Below are 19526 nucleotides of genomic sequence, written 5' to 3' on the forward strand. Positions count from 1 at the left end.
AATATCACCTCTATACAACCCAAATTCGGGATCCCTGAAGAAACCTAATGTTCCTTTCACCAAGTCGCCCAAAGAAAACGACTGGTAACGAAAACGCAAGATTGATCATTACTTTCTAATTGCTATATTTCACGGGGGCGCATCCAGTCGCCGCTACCAACAAAATGTATACAGCTCTATAGGGAGTTACTCACCTTGTGTCCGTTGGAGGCGCGTCCAGCTCAGACGCGTCATAACTCTGGTGTCTAGTCTGGTAGCTTACGGACACCACGTTGGCGCGTCTGGTTGCGCCACCATGGTGTCCTAGTGAAACATAGCCTTAAGTGTGCAGATCACATCTGTAGATTATAATTATTAGTTCTTGTTTCGCGTTATCAATTAAAACGAAAGTTTCAATTTAGGTTATTTATTGAGGAAAACGAAAACATGAACAATAGATAAAACTATTATGATATTACAAGTAATGATTTAATTGAAATATAATTACATACTAATTGGAAACGAGAATAATATAAGTAGTATAGGTACATAAAACACTTAAAACTTAAATTTAAATAAATCAACAAAGTTTATTTGATAAATATGAAATTAGTCTATTTGATAATAATATATGTAAATTAATATACTTTTATGACATTGAATTTGTTAATATTATACATAGGTACTAAATGAATTATTAAGTTATTTACGTCTCATATTATAATATTATATAAGTATTAAAATTTCATTTTATAAATATTATTGATATCATTGTGAAATCCGACATGTTTCAATATAACAGTACGATTAGTGTTTAGACAATTTTGTAACATATTTTGCATGTCAATTGACGAAACATATTGGATTATCCATTATATTGTTAACACCTTAAGTACAATGTTTCCTGCAAATAAATTTCATTTCATTTCATTTCATTTCAAGAATAACAACATAATAATAATACAATAGAATAGATCCTTCGAAGTAATTATAATTTACAGTTATTAAAACATATCTTTTTTTATTGTAAATTATAAAAAAACAATAATTTTTCTTATTTAAGCTACAACCAAAACCCGTATTAACTAGTAAAACTTAATCCCTTTGTTTCAGCTTGAATTACTTAGCTAGAAATAAAAATTTGTTGTGTAATAATCAATATTATGGCAATTATCTGTTTGCCGACAGAAATATTAAACTTCTCGGAATAGTAACTGTCGATTTACTATCGCGATCTGAGTATCGGGTGCCTCTCATAGCCGTACGGTAGTGAATACTCCGCTGTTGTCAAGCGCATGCTACATGTGCCACCTACAACGGTCGTCATTGGTGAAAATAATAATCGGGTCACCGTTTGTTGATTTTATAAATTCTGTTTTATCTTTACGGTTACCAAGACCCGGCCAAATGTTCCAAGTAGATACATAAACCTATATATATACCTACATAAAGATTAAGTTCATATTCAGTTTGACTAGAATTAAATCTTAGCTACAACAAAGACGTGACGAATTTGAACCAGTAAACACGGATTATATCTAAAGATAAGGCTGTAAACTTAAAGCTACTTTAGTAAGTTGTAGCTATATATAAATCATTTATAAAATAATTATTGTTACACAGAAAAGATGTTTGGAAAACAAAACAATTAATACTGCCTTAAATTTGTCATATAAATGTATAAAAATGGAACTTGTCTCATGAGATCGTACAAATATTATTAAATTTATTTTTAGTTAAGTATATAAAATATAAGTAATGTGCAATATTTCAAAAAGGGAACTCTGTGTCACTTTTTAGGCATAAAATTGCGTCAATAGTTTTAGAACTTACCAGTTAAAACTAATTCAAATTGAATTATGTGTATTATTTTTACTGTAGCGAAAACGATATAATATCATCTTATGATTTCTAACTAAACTTTCTAAAAAATATTGGTGGAAAATTCCAGAACAGAATGTATTTTATAATAGAAAACGTGTTCACGCACGGCTGCCAACAGCGTCAAAACTAAAACTCATATGTTTTTTTTTTCAAATCCACCACTTTCGTTTTTGGCTCTTAGACACCGGCGCGCGTACATAATAAGCCAACCGACATAATATAATTGTCTCTGGTGTTTTTAACTTTAAATATTAATTTTGGCGTTTATTTCACCGCCTTATTTCCGTGTCCATTCCGCATCAGTCCTTTGAGCGAGTGCACTTACTTTGACGACAGGATCTGATTGAAACAACTATACCTATACGTAAAAAAAGACGATCGCCGCGGGTATTAACTAAGAGTTGAATTAAATATATTATAGGGCGACGTAATATTCTGTCTAGGATTAACGTTCTTCACTTCGCGATATCTACTAAGTGTTGCGTTATTACTTTCACTGTGTTGACTAGCGTCACTCAACTTCACATGCCCAGGCTTGGGCTTAGGGTTGTCATATACTCCACTTGTGAAATTCGCGTTGATCTTCCGCAAACTCTTGGGCAGGGACTCGGATTTTAATTTCACTAGTGTTGTGTTCACGACGGAACAATCTATCTGCATCAGGCTGACGTGATCGCTCAGTATTGAATCTGAAAAAAGAATATTTATAATTAATACACTGGCCTGCAAAAGTAAGTATCACACTTTTCAAATAATTTTTTTTTCTTAACTATACAAGGAAGAGATTTAAGATTAAAAACGTTTTGTTGCAAATTTTATAGGCTTTATTTCTTAGAAACTAAAATTATACATTAGTAACATTTTTAACTTAAAAAAGATAAAACAATGAAAATAGACATTTTTAGTTTAGTGTAAAAAAATTCAACTAAAATGTATTACATGTTATTTAATTTTTAATAACTGGTATTGCCTCCTCGAGCTCTGATTACAGCTTCGAGCCGGTTTGTCATACTGAACACTAGGTTTCGGAGCCGATGTTTGGGAATATTCTCCCATTCTTCTACCGGGGCCTGCTTTAGTGCCCTGAGGGTAGTAGGTGGTGGTCTGCGATTTCTGACTAGCCTCCCAAGCTCATCCCAGGCGTGTTCAATCGGGTTGAGATCAGGACTTCTTGATGGCCAAGCCATCACGCTGATACCGACCTCCTGAATATACTCTTGTACGATATGAGCCGTGTGTGGCCGGGCATTATCATGCATCAGCATCGATCCATCACCCATATTTGCTAAATACGGCCCTGCATACTCATTGAGAATCTCTTGAGCATATCTTTGCCCAGTGATGGTGCCATTTTCTATGGCTACTAGCTCTGTGCGACCTTCTGAAGATATGCCAGCCCATACATGTACACTGCCTCCACCGTATTGGACTCTTTCTGAGATGCAGGCTTGAAGGTATCGCTCACCAGGTCGCCTGTAAACACTTCGCCTTCCATCAGAAGTGTAAAGGGAGAATCGAGACTCATCTGAAAACAAAATTCTTGACCATTCTTCTTCATCCTACTGCATGTGTTCACGGGGGTTCTCTCGAGTTTTGGGCCACTCGCTGGTCTTCGGGGTTTCAAATTTGCTTCAGCAAGTCTTCTTCTCACTGTACTGTCACTAATGTAGTCCCTCCGGGTCTGAAGTAGCTGTTGCTGGACTTCAACTGCATTTTGGTGGCGATTTCTTAACACAGTGGAAATAATATAACGATCTTCTCGGGCACTGGTACACCTGGGTCTGCCATTACAAGGTCTCCTCAGATGGTGTCCAGTCTCCTCGTACCTTCGCTTTACCTTCTGGACCGTTCGTACCGTCACACCCACCATTCTTGCAGTGCGACGCATACTGATGCCTAGTTCCAGAAAAGCCATGATCCTAGCACATTCTTCAACTGAAAGAGGCATGATAAATAAATGTTATGTGCTTTTTAGCATAAATTTTTAAAACACGACCCATCGATCTTGAAAAAAATTTAAAACAGAAAGAAAAATGTGAATGGTAAAATTGTAATTCGGAAACGTCCACTTTGAAAAAGGAATGGTTTTGTTTTTAGTTTTTTTTCCGCCAATTCTTAAAAGAAGGTTACTGACTATAAAGTTTTTATGTACAAAATTTAATTCTCTTTGGAGTCCTTTTTATTTCGAAAGTATATCTTGTGAACTTAAAACGTTATCCCAATTTTAAAAGTGTGATACTTACTTTTGAAGGCCAGTGTATATATATAAATTTAGGATTAGAGGAAAAAACTTATTGCTCAAAACGTTAATTTGTTTATGAGAGAAACAAACGGACCTTAAACCTAACGGTATTACAAACAGTGAGTATCTGTAACTGTGACTATGAACTAAGGTAATTTGTAGTTCCACGAATATTTATTTAATAGGAAAACGTTCAAAGTACGATATTAAGTTTACAATCAAATTATAGCAAGCGAAATTAAATTATCTATTCATATAAGATACTATACTATAATTACAACAAAAGTTACAATAATATTTTTTTTAAAACACACATTTACACTATTATATTATTTATATTTTAATTAATTTAACAAGTTTTCAGTTTCTAAATAATTAAGAGTTTTCAGCCATTTTGTAACGCTAGTCTTACATTCCCTACATGTCTTTGTGTATATATTTAAGATTTTATTTGCGGTATTGTATAATAACATACATATAATCACGCCTCTTTCCCGTAGGGGTAGGCAGAGACCACTTCTTTCCACTTGCTACGATCCTTACTTACTTGTTTCGCTTCGTCCACTTTCATTATTCCTTTCATACATGCTCTTCGGTTTAGGGTACTCTTGACCTGGCAAAGGCCAGGTAAAGAGTACCAATCAAATCAGGGACGTCTTGTAAAAAGTTCCAAGACGTCCCTGATTTGATCTTGAAACGTCCGCCTAGGTCTTCCCCTTCTAACACTTTCATTCACACTGGCATTATACACTTTCTTCGTCAATCGTTCTTCATTCATTCTCTCGACATGGGCAAACATATACAGTCGTGGTCAACTAATTAGGGACATACAAGATACTGAAGAGAAATAACCGGCTATATACATATAAATATAAAACCCTATTGATTTCTCAGTAACTATTATTTGCATAGTTTGGTCCAATTATTATGCAATAAATGGCTGTAAATAAAAGGTTAAATAAATAGAAAAAAGTGTTTAATATAAAAGGTTAACCATGTATTTAAGGCATAATTCTGTAGCTGGGCATTTAATTAAGCAAAGTAAAGTAAAATGAAAAATAGAGTTAAACAAAACTAGTATTCTGCAGTTTTTTAATTTCTTTAACAACTCCATTTTATTACGTGTAAAATCAGTACCCAGCAGCAAAGCCTTTGTTAGTAATAACCGCTTGATACCGATGTGGCATAGACATTATCAGTTGCTGACATGTTTCGACAGGTATGTTTGCCCATGCCTCACAAAAATCTTCATTAAGTTCATCTAAAGTTGTGGTACGATAAGTGGCAACTTTTTTTTTGAATTCGTGCCAAAGGCGCTCGATTGGGTTGAGATCCGGGCTATTTACTGGCAAATCTAGCACTCATACCGACTGACTGTTAAGAAACGACTTGACTGAACGAGTGGTATGTAATATGTTTCGGGTCGTTATCATGCTGAAATGTCCATATAATCGGGAGATGTACCTCAGCGTAGGGAAGTATAGTTTCCTCTAATATTGCCTTGTATTGATGTTGGTCTAAATTACCCTGAACTTTCCTCACAGGTCCTCCCACTCCACGTCCAGAAAATGAACACCACAATTTAATGTTTCCACCGCCACGTTACAAATGATTTTTTTTGAATCCGCGAATCATTTCCGCGCATTTATCGCTTTTACAGGGCGCCGTACGGAAGAAGGCAATCCTTCCATCTGAAGAAATCAAATTAACCTTGGTCTGGTCAGAGAATAATACATGATCTCATTGGACGTAGGTCCAATGTCCATATTTACGTGCAAACGTCAAACGTGCATTTCTATGTTCTTTCTTCAACAACGGTACTTTGCGAGCCACTCTTCCGAACAACCCTGCTTCTACCAGACGTCGTCTAACGGTCCTCGTTGATACACAGGCTTTTTCGTCCGCCCCAAACACTTCGTGTTTAAATAAAACAGAGCCTAGAAACGGATCTTTCTTAGCTAACCTGGTTATCATTCTATCTTCTTTGCGGAGTAGTTTTTCTCGATCTTTTTTTTATGGACACATTTAAAGCTGTGTTGTTGCGCCTCGAATGTTGCACAATTGCATACCATAGTTTTTGAACAATTGAAATATTCTGCTCGACAAATTTCATGATGATTTTTCGTACTGTTGCATCGCAACTTTTATTTTTGCCCATTTTTCTTCAAAATAGTTCTCAAAACTTAAAATTAATAATCTTGATTGCCGCCAAAACTACCACGAAACAATAGGAGAAGAAATAAAAAAATATTGAGATTCAGATTTTGAAAATAGATCGAAATATCTCAGTGTCCCTAATTAAATGACCAACCAGAATTTTTTAAATAAATAGCACTGTGATAATCTATCAGCTATACTTTAAAGAGGTTTAATGTTTAGGAAGTTGTTATTATTTGTATAATCGGGCACATAAATGACTAATTATACTTACATGTGAGAGATATGGAATCTTGTTTACACTCGTTGGAAAATAAAAAATTAATTCACAATTTGGTTTAAATAGAGAGTGTCCCTAATTAGTTGACCACGACTGTATATATAATTTAGTAAGGCTACTAAATTGCATCAAATTGTTTAGACGCAAATTTAGTTTTAGTAAATTTACATTTAATTACTGTATTATTATACGTTTATTTAAAATCAAAGGAACTATATATTTACTTTTGTGTATTTTTTAGTATGCATTACAATATATATAATAATCTTACGGATAAAAGGTCCGCATTTTCATATAATTTTGTGGTATCATACAGACGTTTTTTGCTTAGCATATATTTAATTAGTGCTCTCTCGTGCTCGTTCTATGCTTAAGAATTGAGTTTTAAAAGTACCCCCCCACATTCTTATACAATATAGAAGGATAGATTGTATCAGAGATGTATATATATATACTTAATATGTTTATATATCACAGACGTTACATAGGCGTTTGCAGGGCCGGATTTACACTTAATGGCACCCCTGGGCACCGGAAAAAAATCCGCCCTAATACTGGAATTTTACTTAAACTTATAGTTTATATATTTTATTTTTGAAAACTCATTTATTGCAGAAACTTTATTATATGTTACCTATATATTCTATAAACATGAATTTACAAATAATGGATAAATTTCTTGAATTATCAATTTAACCAAAATTTATTAATTAACTCAAGAATTAATTAAGTATATTAAGCAATCTTGATAAGACTAAAAAAATTTTTTTTCAACTTTCAAAATTTTGCCGCCCTAAAAAATTTGCCGCCCTGTGCACTTGCCCCTATTGTAAATCCACCGCTGGGCGTTTGTATATCCAGATCATTTTTATGGCTCTGTTTGCAACTACTACGTTATGTTAAACTGACACTGTCAAAAAATTTCTGGAGAGACTGAAACAGGTGGAAATCTGAAGATGCGAGATAAGCTATCGAGATCTAGCGTTATCGTGATGAAAGACCACACCCTTTATTTTCATCATTGTTAGCAGAAGGGATCTGAATTGATTGCTGTTCTTTGCAGTAACAGCCCTTGCCAAAAATGCCCTTCCAATTCCACCATATACACAAGACCTTAAACCCAGATTCTTCTACAGAATGACGATATACCGACATTTCGGATGTTCTTGAGTGTACGTGACCCACTTTTCATCAACTGTTTACAATCTCATCAAAAACGGTTTCATTTTATTTCGTTACAATAAAGAATCGACCTTTTTTGTGCTAGTGTAACAAAGTGATTTTTATTGGAATTTAGCAAATTTAAAATTCCCGCTAAATGCTTTGCTCCGATTGGTCAACAGTCAAAATGAATTTTATCAAATAGGTAACTGAAAATTCTATGGTGTTTCCATTTTAAAATGTTTGTTTATAATTTAGAAAGCTTTTGTTTCGTTAATTACGGTATTATTAAACCGCATGGTAGCTTTCCACCAATCAGCTTTTTCCGACACCGATGCCTGAAAGATAGTTCAATCACGATTGAATGTTGCAAGATCCTGTGGGTTTTTATTGATGATATTAATTTATTAACATATCTTTGGTGGGTAGCTTTATATATATAGGTCAAAGCTGTTCTAACTAACTAACTAAGTCGTACATCTGATATGCCGCTCTTGCACAACTTATTAGTGGTCATCGTTTTATTAGAGATCTCTCAAAGTATTCCCAAATAGTATTCCCTTTCCGCTATGATTTTTTACAATTTCAAATTAATATTATGTATTAACATAAGTTTTCTTACAATTTTCAAAACTATATCGTGAGACCTAAATATATCAAAAGTATAAAATATAGACTTTTTGTGCACTTAGTGTCCTTATACGACACCCTTGGGCCTAGGACTCCCCTATTAATTTTACGTCCCGGGGAAGAACAGGGCGTGTACGTCAGTGTGGGTCTTCGTCAAACATTATTAATATTAAAATGTGATTTTTTAATATAATAAAGATGTTTGCAAATGGAAAGAAGCATCATGGATATTGAGCTAAAGGACATGCAAAAATCAGAAAACATCCACAATAAAGCAAATATGACCGATGCCCTTGCGCATATAAAAAGACTGAAGTGGAAATGGGCTGGTCAGATGAACAGATAGACGGTGGATAAAGCTGGTCATCAATTGGTCTGGACCACGAGGCAAGATAGCCAAAGGACGTCCTAAAGAACGATGGCTTGATGAAATCATAACAATTTCTGGAGAAAACTCGACTCCGAAAGCAAAGTCAAGTACAACCTAGAAATTGTTGGAGGCCTATACCCACTAGGGGCCTTAACTATGTGAATATTATATTTATAAATGTATTTTTATGTTATGTAAGTTAAAGAAATAAAAGGGTTTTATTATTATTATTATAGTTAATGTGAATGAATATATTTAAATACCTACCATTACCAGACCGCGCTGGCAGTATGAGCGCCATTTTGGGCGGTCTAGTGACATTGTGCGAGACGGCCGGTAGCAGCAAGTGTTCTCCATTACCAACTCCCACCACGTAGAAGGTATCGTCCCGTCTATGCAGAGCCTGTAGCAATGCATTCCACTGCTCAAACTCTCCATCCTGCAATTTATCCTGATCCCTCCTCAGATGCTTCGCGTACAACTTCTCGTAATACATCCCGCTTTCGAACTCCAAACCCTTATCTGGTGTTAGTGATCTTTTCAATCGGCGCAATCGCGTTCTCTCTCGCAAAGACTTTCCATTTTTATTAGCGCTGGGAAACTCCACAAAATCATCAAGATTAAGTTTATGAAAAAGTTTGTACGCTTCTAGCAAGCCACCTGGAATAAATGACGTGGTATAAAATCTTTGCCAGCCTTTTGTGATCTATTGACGCCCTATAATTATTAAATCTAATTAAAATTACGCGATACGCATTTGAAGACAAGTTACTTGTAATGTCTAAGAGCGGTTGTCTCACCATTTCCCATCAAGTGAGTTTGCCTGTTGCTTATATAAAAAAACTATAAAACTCTCAAATAAATTATGTTCTCTTATATTAAAATATGCCAATTGCATATATTGCCCATCTAGCAGATAGACTCGGCTCTGCGGCATATGCAGTTAGAAAGATTAGCGAGTACACGAATGTTGCGGCCGCTAGATTAGTGTACTTCAGTTATTTTCACAGCATCATGACGTGCGGTATTTTACTATGGCGTCATGCTGCTGACATTGATATAGTGTTTGCTCTGCAAAAGAGAGCTGTTCATGCTATATATCAGCTTGGTTATAGACAGTCTCTCAAAGAAAAATTTAAAAAAATAAATATTATTACTGTTCATTGTCAGTACATTAATGAAAATTTAATATACGTTCACAAAAATCATCACCTTTTTGCTCTTAATAGTGATTTTCATTATTATAGCACTAGAAATAAGGGATTGCTTGTAACTAATTCTAGTAGGCTTCATAAGATACATAATAGCTTTAATGGTAAATGTATACACTTCTATAATAAAGTCCCAACAACTGTTCAGGCATTATCTATAAATAAATTTAAATGTTTTATAAAAAATGGCTCTGTCGTAAATCCTATTACTCCACAGCTGAATATCTTAATGATCGGACAGCCTGGGACTAGATTATTTTATAGCGATAGAAATTACTGTACAATATTGAATATTTTTATTGAAAAGAGCGCAATAAAAGAATGCTGGGAGAGTTTCTTGCGCCGCTTCTTCTCTCTCAGAGCGCCATTTGTATCCGAAGCGGTAGTAGTATCTAGTAGTTATAAGAAATGATATCAAAAAGAATACTAAAGGAATCAATTTTGAGAAAATAAAAGCCTTTTATACTTACATATAATTACATAACATAGATCTTGGTCGCAAACAAACAATAGTTGCAAATATGAGAAAGAAGAGATAAATAACAACAAAAAAAATTACATCATCAAAAACTTAAGTGCCTACTTAGCAAAATTAGAAAAAAAAACTAAAATGTAAAAATTTGGTTAAGTTACATTTAGGTACTATGTGTACATAATGAAAGTTCTCTTACCCGTGATTTGTTCCTCGTTTACGTAATCATTTCGATATTTCTTCTGTGCATTTGTCCAGTTCAACGTTTTCCCATTACCGATCCAACGCTTCAGATCGCCGGCTATTCGGATACTCTCAGTTTGTGTGATATTTAAGTAATCATTTAACGTTGCGTTTTGGCAGTCAACGCCATCAGAACTTCGATTTAGTAAATTATCATAATCTGAAAAAAATACGCGTATAAACTCAAATGTAGTTTTATATTGTTTATTACTATCATTCAAAGTTAAATTAATATTACAAAATTTTATATCTTATGCATTTTATTCATTCAATTTGATTTTAAATTTATCAACTCCTTTGCCGTCTCCCAACCTTAGATCATTTACATCTAGCTAGACTGTGACAGCTGTGAAAACATCGAAAAAAATTGAGGTCAACAGTTAACCTCTATTTTGAGCAATGCACTCAAACACAATGTGACATACAAATATATGACAGACATAGTATATAACGTAGCTTGTTACGCACACTTAAGTATTAAGCCTGGCCTGTTTTTATCGGTTGTCTAGCAGCAACAGACTATCTAGACGTATAAATTATCTAAGGTCTCAACAATCAAATTCAAATAATTTTACAAATTTACCATCAAAAGTTTCAAAATAATCATAAAATGGAAATTATTTACCTAGAGATATATCCTTACTCTCCTCAGACCACAACAGGTGTCTGTTTGCAACGTGGGGAGACGACGGCGCCATTATTGGTTTTGAAGTCCATCTAAATAACATGAAAACCACTTTAAGGCAAGAACTTAAGAGACACTCACTTACATTTTTATATTTATTGCAATAATAATAAAGAGTATTTTTAATCATTTATTGAATTATAAAAACATTACAACAATATTAATTATTTTGTTCTCGAAGACTGACACAGTAACTAAATAATTTTTTATGGTAAATACTAAAGAAACTTACCCCAGAAAGTTCCAATTCATTGACACCATGAATACCATCGCAAAAATAACGGCTATGTTCTTCTTGGGTATTAAAACTGACGCATCTAGCCGCGGTACCTAGAAGAGTATTTCAATTCTGAATACAAAAATAATAAGAAACGATAAAATAGTTTAAAATCACATAAAAAAAGAGTCAGAATCGATAGAGGTCAAGCGAATTTGCCAGCGTTGTTTGATCTTTTTTTTTTGTTGATTATAGACACTAGTGCAATTTAGTTTCATTCGTTGGTATATTGATTAAAAAAAAAGTGTGTGTGTGTACATATTATGATGATAAGTTATACTTCATTGACGTACCTAACAAATAAAATCATAAAAAAAATTTTCCTTGTTCCTATTTTTACATTTGCAGAATGATCATTCTGCAAATGTAAAAATAGCACAAGGATAATATTATAATATTGTAAAAAAGAAGGTAGGCATTAAACACAACCAACTTAAATCTGTAAGGTTGATACAAATGGTTGAAAGTCTGCTTTTGATCGAAAATCGAAAAGAATTCTGACATTTGAGAAGTGTTGCCAACATTGAAACATTGTCACAAACGAATTTTAGCAAAATAAAACTTTATAGAATTTTTTTGTTTCAATTAGATAAACTAAGAATTAAGAGTATACTGATAACTGTAAAATTGTAATTAGATTTTTTATTATCATATTATTGAAATTGCAATAATTATTAGTTGGTGTGGTTTGGTATTTCTATTCAATAATCCATATGTTGCAAACCTTTGTTTGTTAGTCGTTAAAGTTGTTTTATTTGTTGAATTTTGGAATATGAACCAACAACCTGAACCGTCACGAGAATCGGTTTCGTCGGATGACATCAGTCTGACTTTCTCTTTCCCAAGAAGAAGCATCATCGCGGTTTTCTATTACAAAGCGAGAAATTAATGGTAGTCAGCGTACATTATAAAAAAATTACCCGAGCCAATTTATGCTAAGAAAAACAGCAGAGTTGACTGGAGTTGATATATTATATAGTGTGTATAACATTATAAAAATTAGAACTTTATATCAACTATCTTTAACTAAAATAAATTTAAAACAGTATCCAATAAATAATACAAATTTAAAATAAAATTTAGAACCTCTATCAGTTTAGTATTAATAAAAGTTATGACATTATCAACATGATTAATTGCTAATTAATCATATCTATGTAATAATTGAGACATTTTGTAATTGAGCCTAACTATAGTTCATGCTCGAAGTAACTTCCCCCATTGCGTACGCAAAGTAGTATACATTTTCTGATTTGTGACTTAACCAACCAAGTATCTAAATTATTCTGAATCGCATTTGCTACACGAGATGACACGGACGAAATGTCGAAAACAGGGGGTTTCATGTAACCCCAGACATAAAAATCAACTGGCGTTAACTCCTCGCAGGTCACGGAACGGTCCTACTCGCCTCAACATAATGTTTTAAACCTTCGATTCTCTTTGTTTTTTATTTCTTCACAAATAATCAATTAGTGACTTTATCGATCATCGTTAATCGATAAAGTCATTAATTGATTTCGGGTTTGGAACAATATGGAAAATATCGCTTGAAATTATACAAAACCCCAGCTTGGGGATTTTTGTTAAATAGTTAACAAATTAAATTATAAAAAATACTTATATACCTTCCGACTTCGCCCATTGGTTTCCATTTGATTTCTAAGCATTTTGTTCTCAAGACGCAGCCGAGCGATTTCCTGATGAGCTTCGAGAAGTTGCTGCTCCAACGCTGTTACGTAATCTTTCTTTTTCTGTCGCGACTGGCATGCCGATTCCCTAAACAATAGAACATTTTTACTACTTATAAACAAATGCGGTACACGGTCTTTTAACAGCAGTGCAATAGAACATAGAGCGAAGGCACACGATTAACGAATTATATCACACACAATCGATCTAGCCTGAGGGAATGTTCAAAACATATGGGATTTCATACAATAAATAAGGAACCACAGTATATAAAATCTTGGACACATGGCTTGGCAACCTTAACTGCATCTACCTGATGCAAGTAAAAATTATTATTAAAAAATAAGTTACAGGTTATTTATGCTTACCTATTCTTAATCATACGTTGTTGTTTCTTAAGCGCCTTAATTTCCATATCACTTAGTTCTAATGGGTTAGCACCATGGTCACTTTCTCTAGTACTAACTGGACTTGTAAAAATACTGCTTCTAGGAGGTGATGGCTAAAAATATCAATAAGACATTTATTTTTCTATAAGAGGCTCACGTGGGGCTCCTTTGCACAGGATGCCGGCTAGATTATGGGTACCACAACGGCGCCTATTTCTGCCGTCAAGCAGTAACATGTAAACATTACTGTGTTTCGTTCTGAAGGACGCCATAGCTAGTGAAATTACTGGGCAAATGAGACTTATCAATTACCATCAGCTGAACATCATGCACGTCTCGTCCCTTATTTTCATAAAAAAACGTGATGGGAATTGGTGAGGCCAACACCCATGCTCATGCAGAACACCAAAAGTCATGATATGCGGTACCGGCCTTTAAGTTGGGACTATGCTTTAAGCTTGAAGGCATATCGGTTCGGGAAAACTGCAGCCGGTAAATAATTACATAAAATGGCTGTGCGAGGACAGAATTTTCTCGCTTAGCGCAAGGTTGTAGAATAGCAGAAATCAACACGATGCGGGTGGAGTTTCAGATATTTAAGTAATGTTCGGTGATGGAATTCGGCTGCTGGTATCAAATCCTCCGACCACTCCCCGTCAAATAGGCGTAGAGATATCCCGTATCCACACGCAATGCCAAAGAATAAAGGTGATCGGAGATGACTTGATCGCCTATGATTCGGCCGCAGTTCGTTGTATGCGGTCAAATAGTCGAAGTTTGTACCAGGGAACACCCGCCCAGAGGTGAGAACAGAACTCCATGTGGGGTCGAATTTGCACCTTATATAGTTGCAGGCAATGTCTTCAAGTGAAGAACAGTTTCGCTTACTGAGTACACAAAGCTTTGAAGAGGTCAATTCTTTCTCCTCCGAGTGACCACGAAAATAAATGTCACTCGATATAATATCAACACTGTATGCCAAAACAAGTTGAGATTCACGACAAACTGGAGATTTTGCGATGGTTGGACATGTCGAAAAAAATATGTCAGCTCAATGCTTCACTAATATTGTTTACTTTTTATTTATAATACACTTATCCTACCTGTATTTGATAACTATTCTGTTGAAGTGGTGTTATGGCGATTTGATTTTTTGTACTCTGTGTATTAATATTACTAGGCATTATAACAATTGGAACAGTTGCAGATTGCTCATTTCTCTTAATTGTATTAACGGGGTTCTCATTCACCACTTTAAAATAGGAGTTGTCCACATTACCTAAAAAGAAAAAAATAATAATAATTTGCACTGAGAACATTGCTCATTTATTGGGTCTGTTTTTACATTAGAGGGGGCAAACCAGTGTGAGGATCCTTTGCACAGGATGGCGGCTAGATTATGGGTACCACAACGGCGCCTATTTCTTTCAGAAATAGTAGAAAGCATAGTAAGCATTATTGTTTCAGTCTGAAGGGCGCCCTAGCTAGTGCAGTTACTGGCCAAATGCGGCTTAACGTCTTATGTCTCAAGGAGACGAGCGCAATTGTAGTGCCGCTCAGTTTTTGGGATTTTCAAGAATCCTGAGCGGCACTGCATTGTAACGAGCAGAGTTTATCAATTACCATCAGCTGAACGTCCTGTCCGTCTCGCCCCTTATTAAAAAAAAGGGAAAGGCGGCCAGCCTGAGGGAAGGAAAATCCGCAGAGGACATGAGATACTAGCTTGTCTTTGAAATGAGGGTATGCTGTAACCTTGGAAGTCCCTCCGTCATATCTGTTTGGGATAATTCAGCTGACATATGATTTCACATATTTTTATATCTTAGATAATTTATACGTCTAGATAGTCTCTTGCTGTTAGAGAACCGATAAAAACAGGCCAGAAATATTAGGTTAGTGTGCGTGACAAGCTACGAATTACACTCGCGATTTGTGTTAGTGTGGGTGCATTGCTCAAATTATAGAGCTTAGTTCTAATGTCTATTTTTTTCGTCGCTTTTACAACTGTCATAGACTATCTAGACGTATAAAATGATCTAAGCCAGTTACTAATTGTTTGTTTTGTCAAAGTGGAAGTATGAGTATATTTTTTTAATTTAAAATTTTTAAAAGAATATATATAAATAATTAGACAAATATAATTATTTGAATAACATACCATTATTGTTATTAATCAGCTTATGGTCCTCCTCGCTTTTGTCATTTCCAACCACCTACAAAACATTGATAGACCATGATTTTTTCTGATTACCATTACAAAAGAAAATATTGTTTTATTTTATCTACTAAATAACTTTAAATTTAATGATTATTTAGATTAATAATTAACATAAATTTCGTAAAATACATGTTTTCACCTAAAAAAAGCAAATAAAATTTTTGGATACTTCTGGTTTGATATTTTAAAAGTTATTAATGTTATTTTACTGATTAGTTTATAAGCTTTGATATCAGTATAAAGTTGCTTGTTATCTGTTAAAGTTATGAAATTATCGCCTGGTCACATTTAACAATTACACCTGTATAGTGTTAAGCACAAATGCCAGCCAATAGAATCATCCTGTATAGTGTTAAGCACAAATGCCAGCCAATAGAATGACTGGAAAAAACCTTGTTGAATCACCTTTATAACTCCATTTTCAATAGCCATAAAAAGACCTTTTCGTTTAGAAGTACTGAGTACTGTTGGTTGAAAACTATTAGGTGACCCATTTGTGAGTGATGATTCTGAAAAAAAAAATATTATGCTTTATATTTTTTCAGCCCCTCTAAAGGATAGTTCACTCAGAACTTTTATTATGTTTATAATGGCAGTAAACTGTTATTGTAAGTACAGCACCTATGGAACGCAGATGTGGGTACTAACTATGGGCCTTATAAGGAAGCTCGTTGTCGCTCAGAGGGCTATGCTTGGAGTTGATCAGAAATGAGGAGATCCGCAGAACCAAAGTCACCGACATAGCCCACATGGTTGCGAAACTGAAGTGGCAGTGGGCAGGGCACATAACTCGATGGACTGATGGCCGTTGGGGTAGTAAAGTCGTCGAATGGCGACCATGTATCGGAAGAGGTAGTATTGGTAGGCAAGATGGACCAACAATTTGGTCAACATCGCCGGAATACGTTGGATTAGGGCAGCGCAGGAGCGATTGTGATGGCAATCTTTGGGGGAGACCTTCCGACGTGGACATCTTCTTATGAAACCATTATTGATGAATGGGTTTGTTTATGAGATCCAAACCTGCTAGCAAATGGATAGAGAAGAATCAGTAATAGAATTTTCATATATTGCTGTATATATATGTATGTATGTATATATATTTTGGATTGATGTATTAAAGTTTTACCTGATATTTGTAAGAATTGATCAATATCCTCTGGTTTTAACTCATATGATGTTTCATTTCCATTAGTAGCTATCCCATCAGGAGAATGTAGTGATAGATCTAGTGTATTACTGAAATAAGCAAGATATAATCTATATTATTTATCCATATTAGTAAATATACAGAGGTACTGTTAACTTAGGCATAGCTACTTGGTCAGTGTCCATTTTCTTTATCAATCCATGTTCACATACCAGATATACATAAATACGAGCAATATAGTACCAACCTAAATGATTCAAAGAGCAGTGCAGCTATTAGCAGCTGTGACAATGAATGCCTATTCTGCATACATATGAATAAAACTTTGTCAGATACCAGACAAAAACTTAAAAATTTACAAAAGAATCTTCAAAAAAAGGAAAAAATACTTTTTGACAAAAATCATAATCAAATTTTAGTCTTAATGTACCTAAATTGCCCTAAAGAGATCTTGCATTAATTACCAGTAAACCTGCAATAGATTTGGTATCCAAGAGAGTGTGCAGAAGTAAGAATGAACACATTGTTTATTAATTTTATGGTTTTATGCTCTCATACAATTGAATAAAGGTTTAATATAATACAACTCAAAATTTCATGCTAATATTTAATTAAATAGATATATAAACAAGGATAGTCACATTTTAGTGTCATCTTCACTTCCCGAGTCAGAGCTTGTGTTAAACGACGAGTTGATGCTCAGCCCGGGTGATATTGGGGGCACCAAGCTAGGGGCAGCATCTGCCAGAATTTCACTTGGCGAGGCATCAGCTAAGTCTAATAATGACGACCATTGGAATTCTGAAGGGAACTCTTCTAGACAAAAGTTGTCTGAAACAAAATAATATATTTAGATATCATATGACAATAGTAAATATCTAGCACACAAAATATCAGCGAAGTTCCTCCCCGAACTTCCATTTGTCCCCTCAGTTTTCACTCCTTTTGTAAATATTTCGGGTTAATATATTAAAAAGAATGAGATTAAGTTGTTAATATTGTTGAGTATTTATATTTAATAATTTAAGTATATTTATATTTGTATTTTCTTTATGCTCTAATGGCATGAATATTTGTTTCATGCAATAAACTTTTAATTTCATAATTTGCTTATTTTAATGTACCCACATTATATTTTCCTGAAAAAACACATATGGGAGATCCACAGTTTGGTTGTATTTGGTAGATAAATCTATGAAAACTGCATTGTGGAGATACCTCCATAATTATCTACAACTGAATTATATTATTATGAATGGAACATCCAGTTGAATAATATATAATTTTGTGGCATGTTGTGTAAAGATGGTTTCTTGGTGCAGAAATCATGTACAAGCTCTTTGGAACACTACCTCATAAATGAGTTTGAAGTCTTTAGGCAACCCCAAGTTAAAATTTAAAGAATCTTTCAACAGCTAGCTTTAAAATCGCCAACATGTGTAACATGGTTTTCTGAAAGATTAAATTAAAATAGTACAAGGATGTGCCAGTTTATACTTAAAATAGCAAATTAAGTTTCTGTAACATGGCACAATAAACCAATTGAAACCTAACTTTACTTAACACTACCTTACTTCCCGACCCATTTGACCCAGTGGTTAGAATTCCTGCCTACTAAGCTGCAGGTTCCAGCATTGAAACACAGTAGGTACAAACAATGATAAATATGGATCTTTATATGTATTTTTGTATGTTTTTAAGTTTATAATATATTTTAATAAATAAATTGTTGTCTGGCAATATAGTCTTTAGTTTGGATCTAGATAATTTGTGTAGAGTGAGTCAATATATTTTACTTCTTGCAGCCTACAATCTTCCTATCAACTCAACTTGTAGTAAACAGCTATAATATATTAATTGTTATTAATCTTTCTCTTTATTCATTACATAAATATTGTGATCTTATGAAATAAAAGATAGTGTGACCCATATCGCAACATTTTCAATGATTTCAAGCATAAAATACGTAAAATAATTAATTATTCAAGGTTAAGATATTTAATGTATGCAGCACATTGTATTTATTGTTTACCAAATCCGCCGGATATTGCCCGCTCCGCATCGTAAAACATACATCGTATACGTACCGTATAAACAATCTTTGTTGCTTAGTAAAATATCCATTTACGGAACTTTGTATCCTTTTTATTGATATAAATTAAAACATTTTCATAAACATTTCAATAAACAATGCCTGTTCCCTTCACTGTTTTTCCTACTTCTTCAATTATGATACTGATAATTGACTACTGAATTTCTGAGTAATTGACAGTTGAGACTTGATGTGTGACATTGACATTAAATATCTTTTATATCAATTTGTTTTAAAGCCCTCGGTTCAAGCTTTTTGAGCCTAGAGAGTTGGAGCAAAATAGCTGATACCACACAAAAAAAACTACTTTAAATACAGCGTTTTCGTTGAAAGCTCCCATATGGCTAATTTTTCCCACAACTCCAACAATTAATATATAAAAATCTGTATACAA

General features: G+C 34.1%; 1 protein-coding gene across 1 annotated transcript; it reads right to left on the minus strand.

The window, feature by feature from the left end:
* Positions 1-1967: 1967 nt before the first annotated feature.
* Positions 1968-19296, minus strand: LOC126971842 (cyclic AMP-dependent transcription factor ATF-6 alpha). Its single transcript, XM_050818344.1, has 13 exons — positions 19128-19296; positions 17682-17871; positions 17020-17129; positions 16296-16399; positions 15831-15885; positions 14776-14951; positions 13652-13785; positions 13220-13370; positions 11547-11644; positions 11255-11346; positions 10586-10789; positions 8971-9363; positions 1968-2552 (listed from the first exon to the last, which is right to left on the minus strand). The coding sequence occupies exons 1-13, from the start codon at positions 19162-19164 to the stop codon at positions 2254-2256; spliced, it is 2043 nt and encodes a 680-aa protein (XP_050674301.1). The 5' UTR covers positions 19165-19296; the 3' UTR covers positions 1968-2253.
* Between the last annotated feature and the right edge of the window lie 230 nt (positions 19297-19526).

Source organism: Leptidea sinapis, chromosome 24 (genome assembly GCF_905404315.1).
Source record: "Leptidea sinapis chromosome 24, ilLepSina1.1, whole genome shotgun sequence".
Classification (NCBI taxonomy): Eukaryota; Metazoa; Arthropoda; class Insecta; order Lepidoptera; family Pieridae; genus Leptidea; species Leptidea sinapis.

Bases quoted from the DNA above. Each gene is read 5' to 3' on its own strand.
- LOC126971842 (XM_050818344.1), bottom strand. From the start codon at position 19,164: ATGGATATTTTACTAAGCAACAAAGATTGTTTATACG. The intron at 13,371-13,651 runs GTAAGCATAAAT...TCTATTGTTTAG, and splicing joins CAACGTATGATTAAGAATAG to GGAATCGGCATGCCAGTCGC. The intron at 2,553-8,970 runs GTAGGTATTTAA...TTCTTTTTTCAG, and splicing joins GCCAGCGCGGTCTGGTAATG to ATTCAATACTGAGCGATCAC.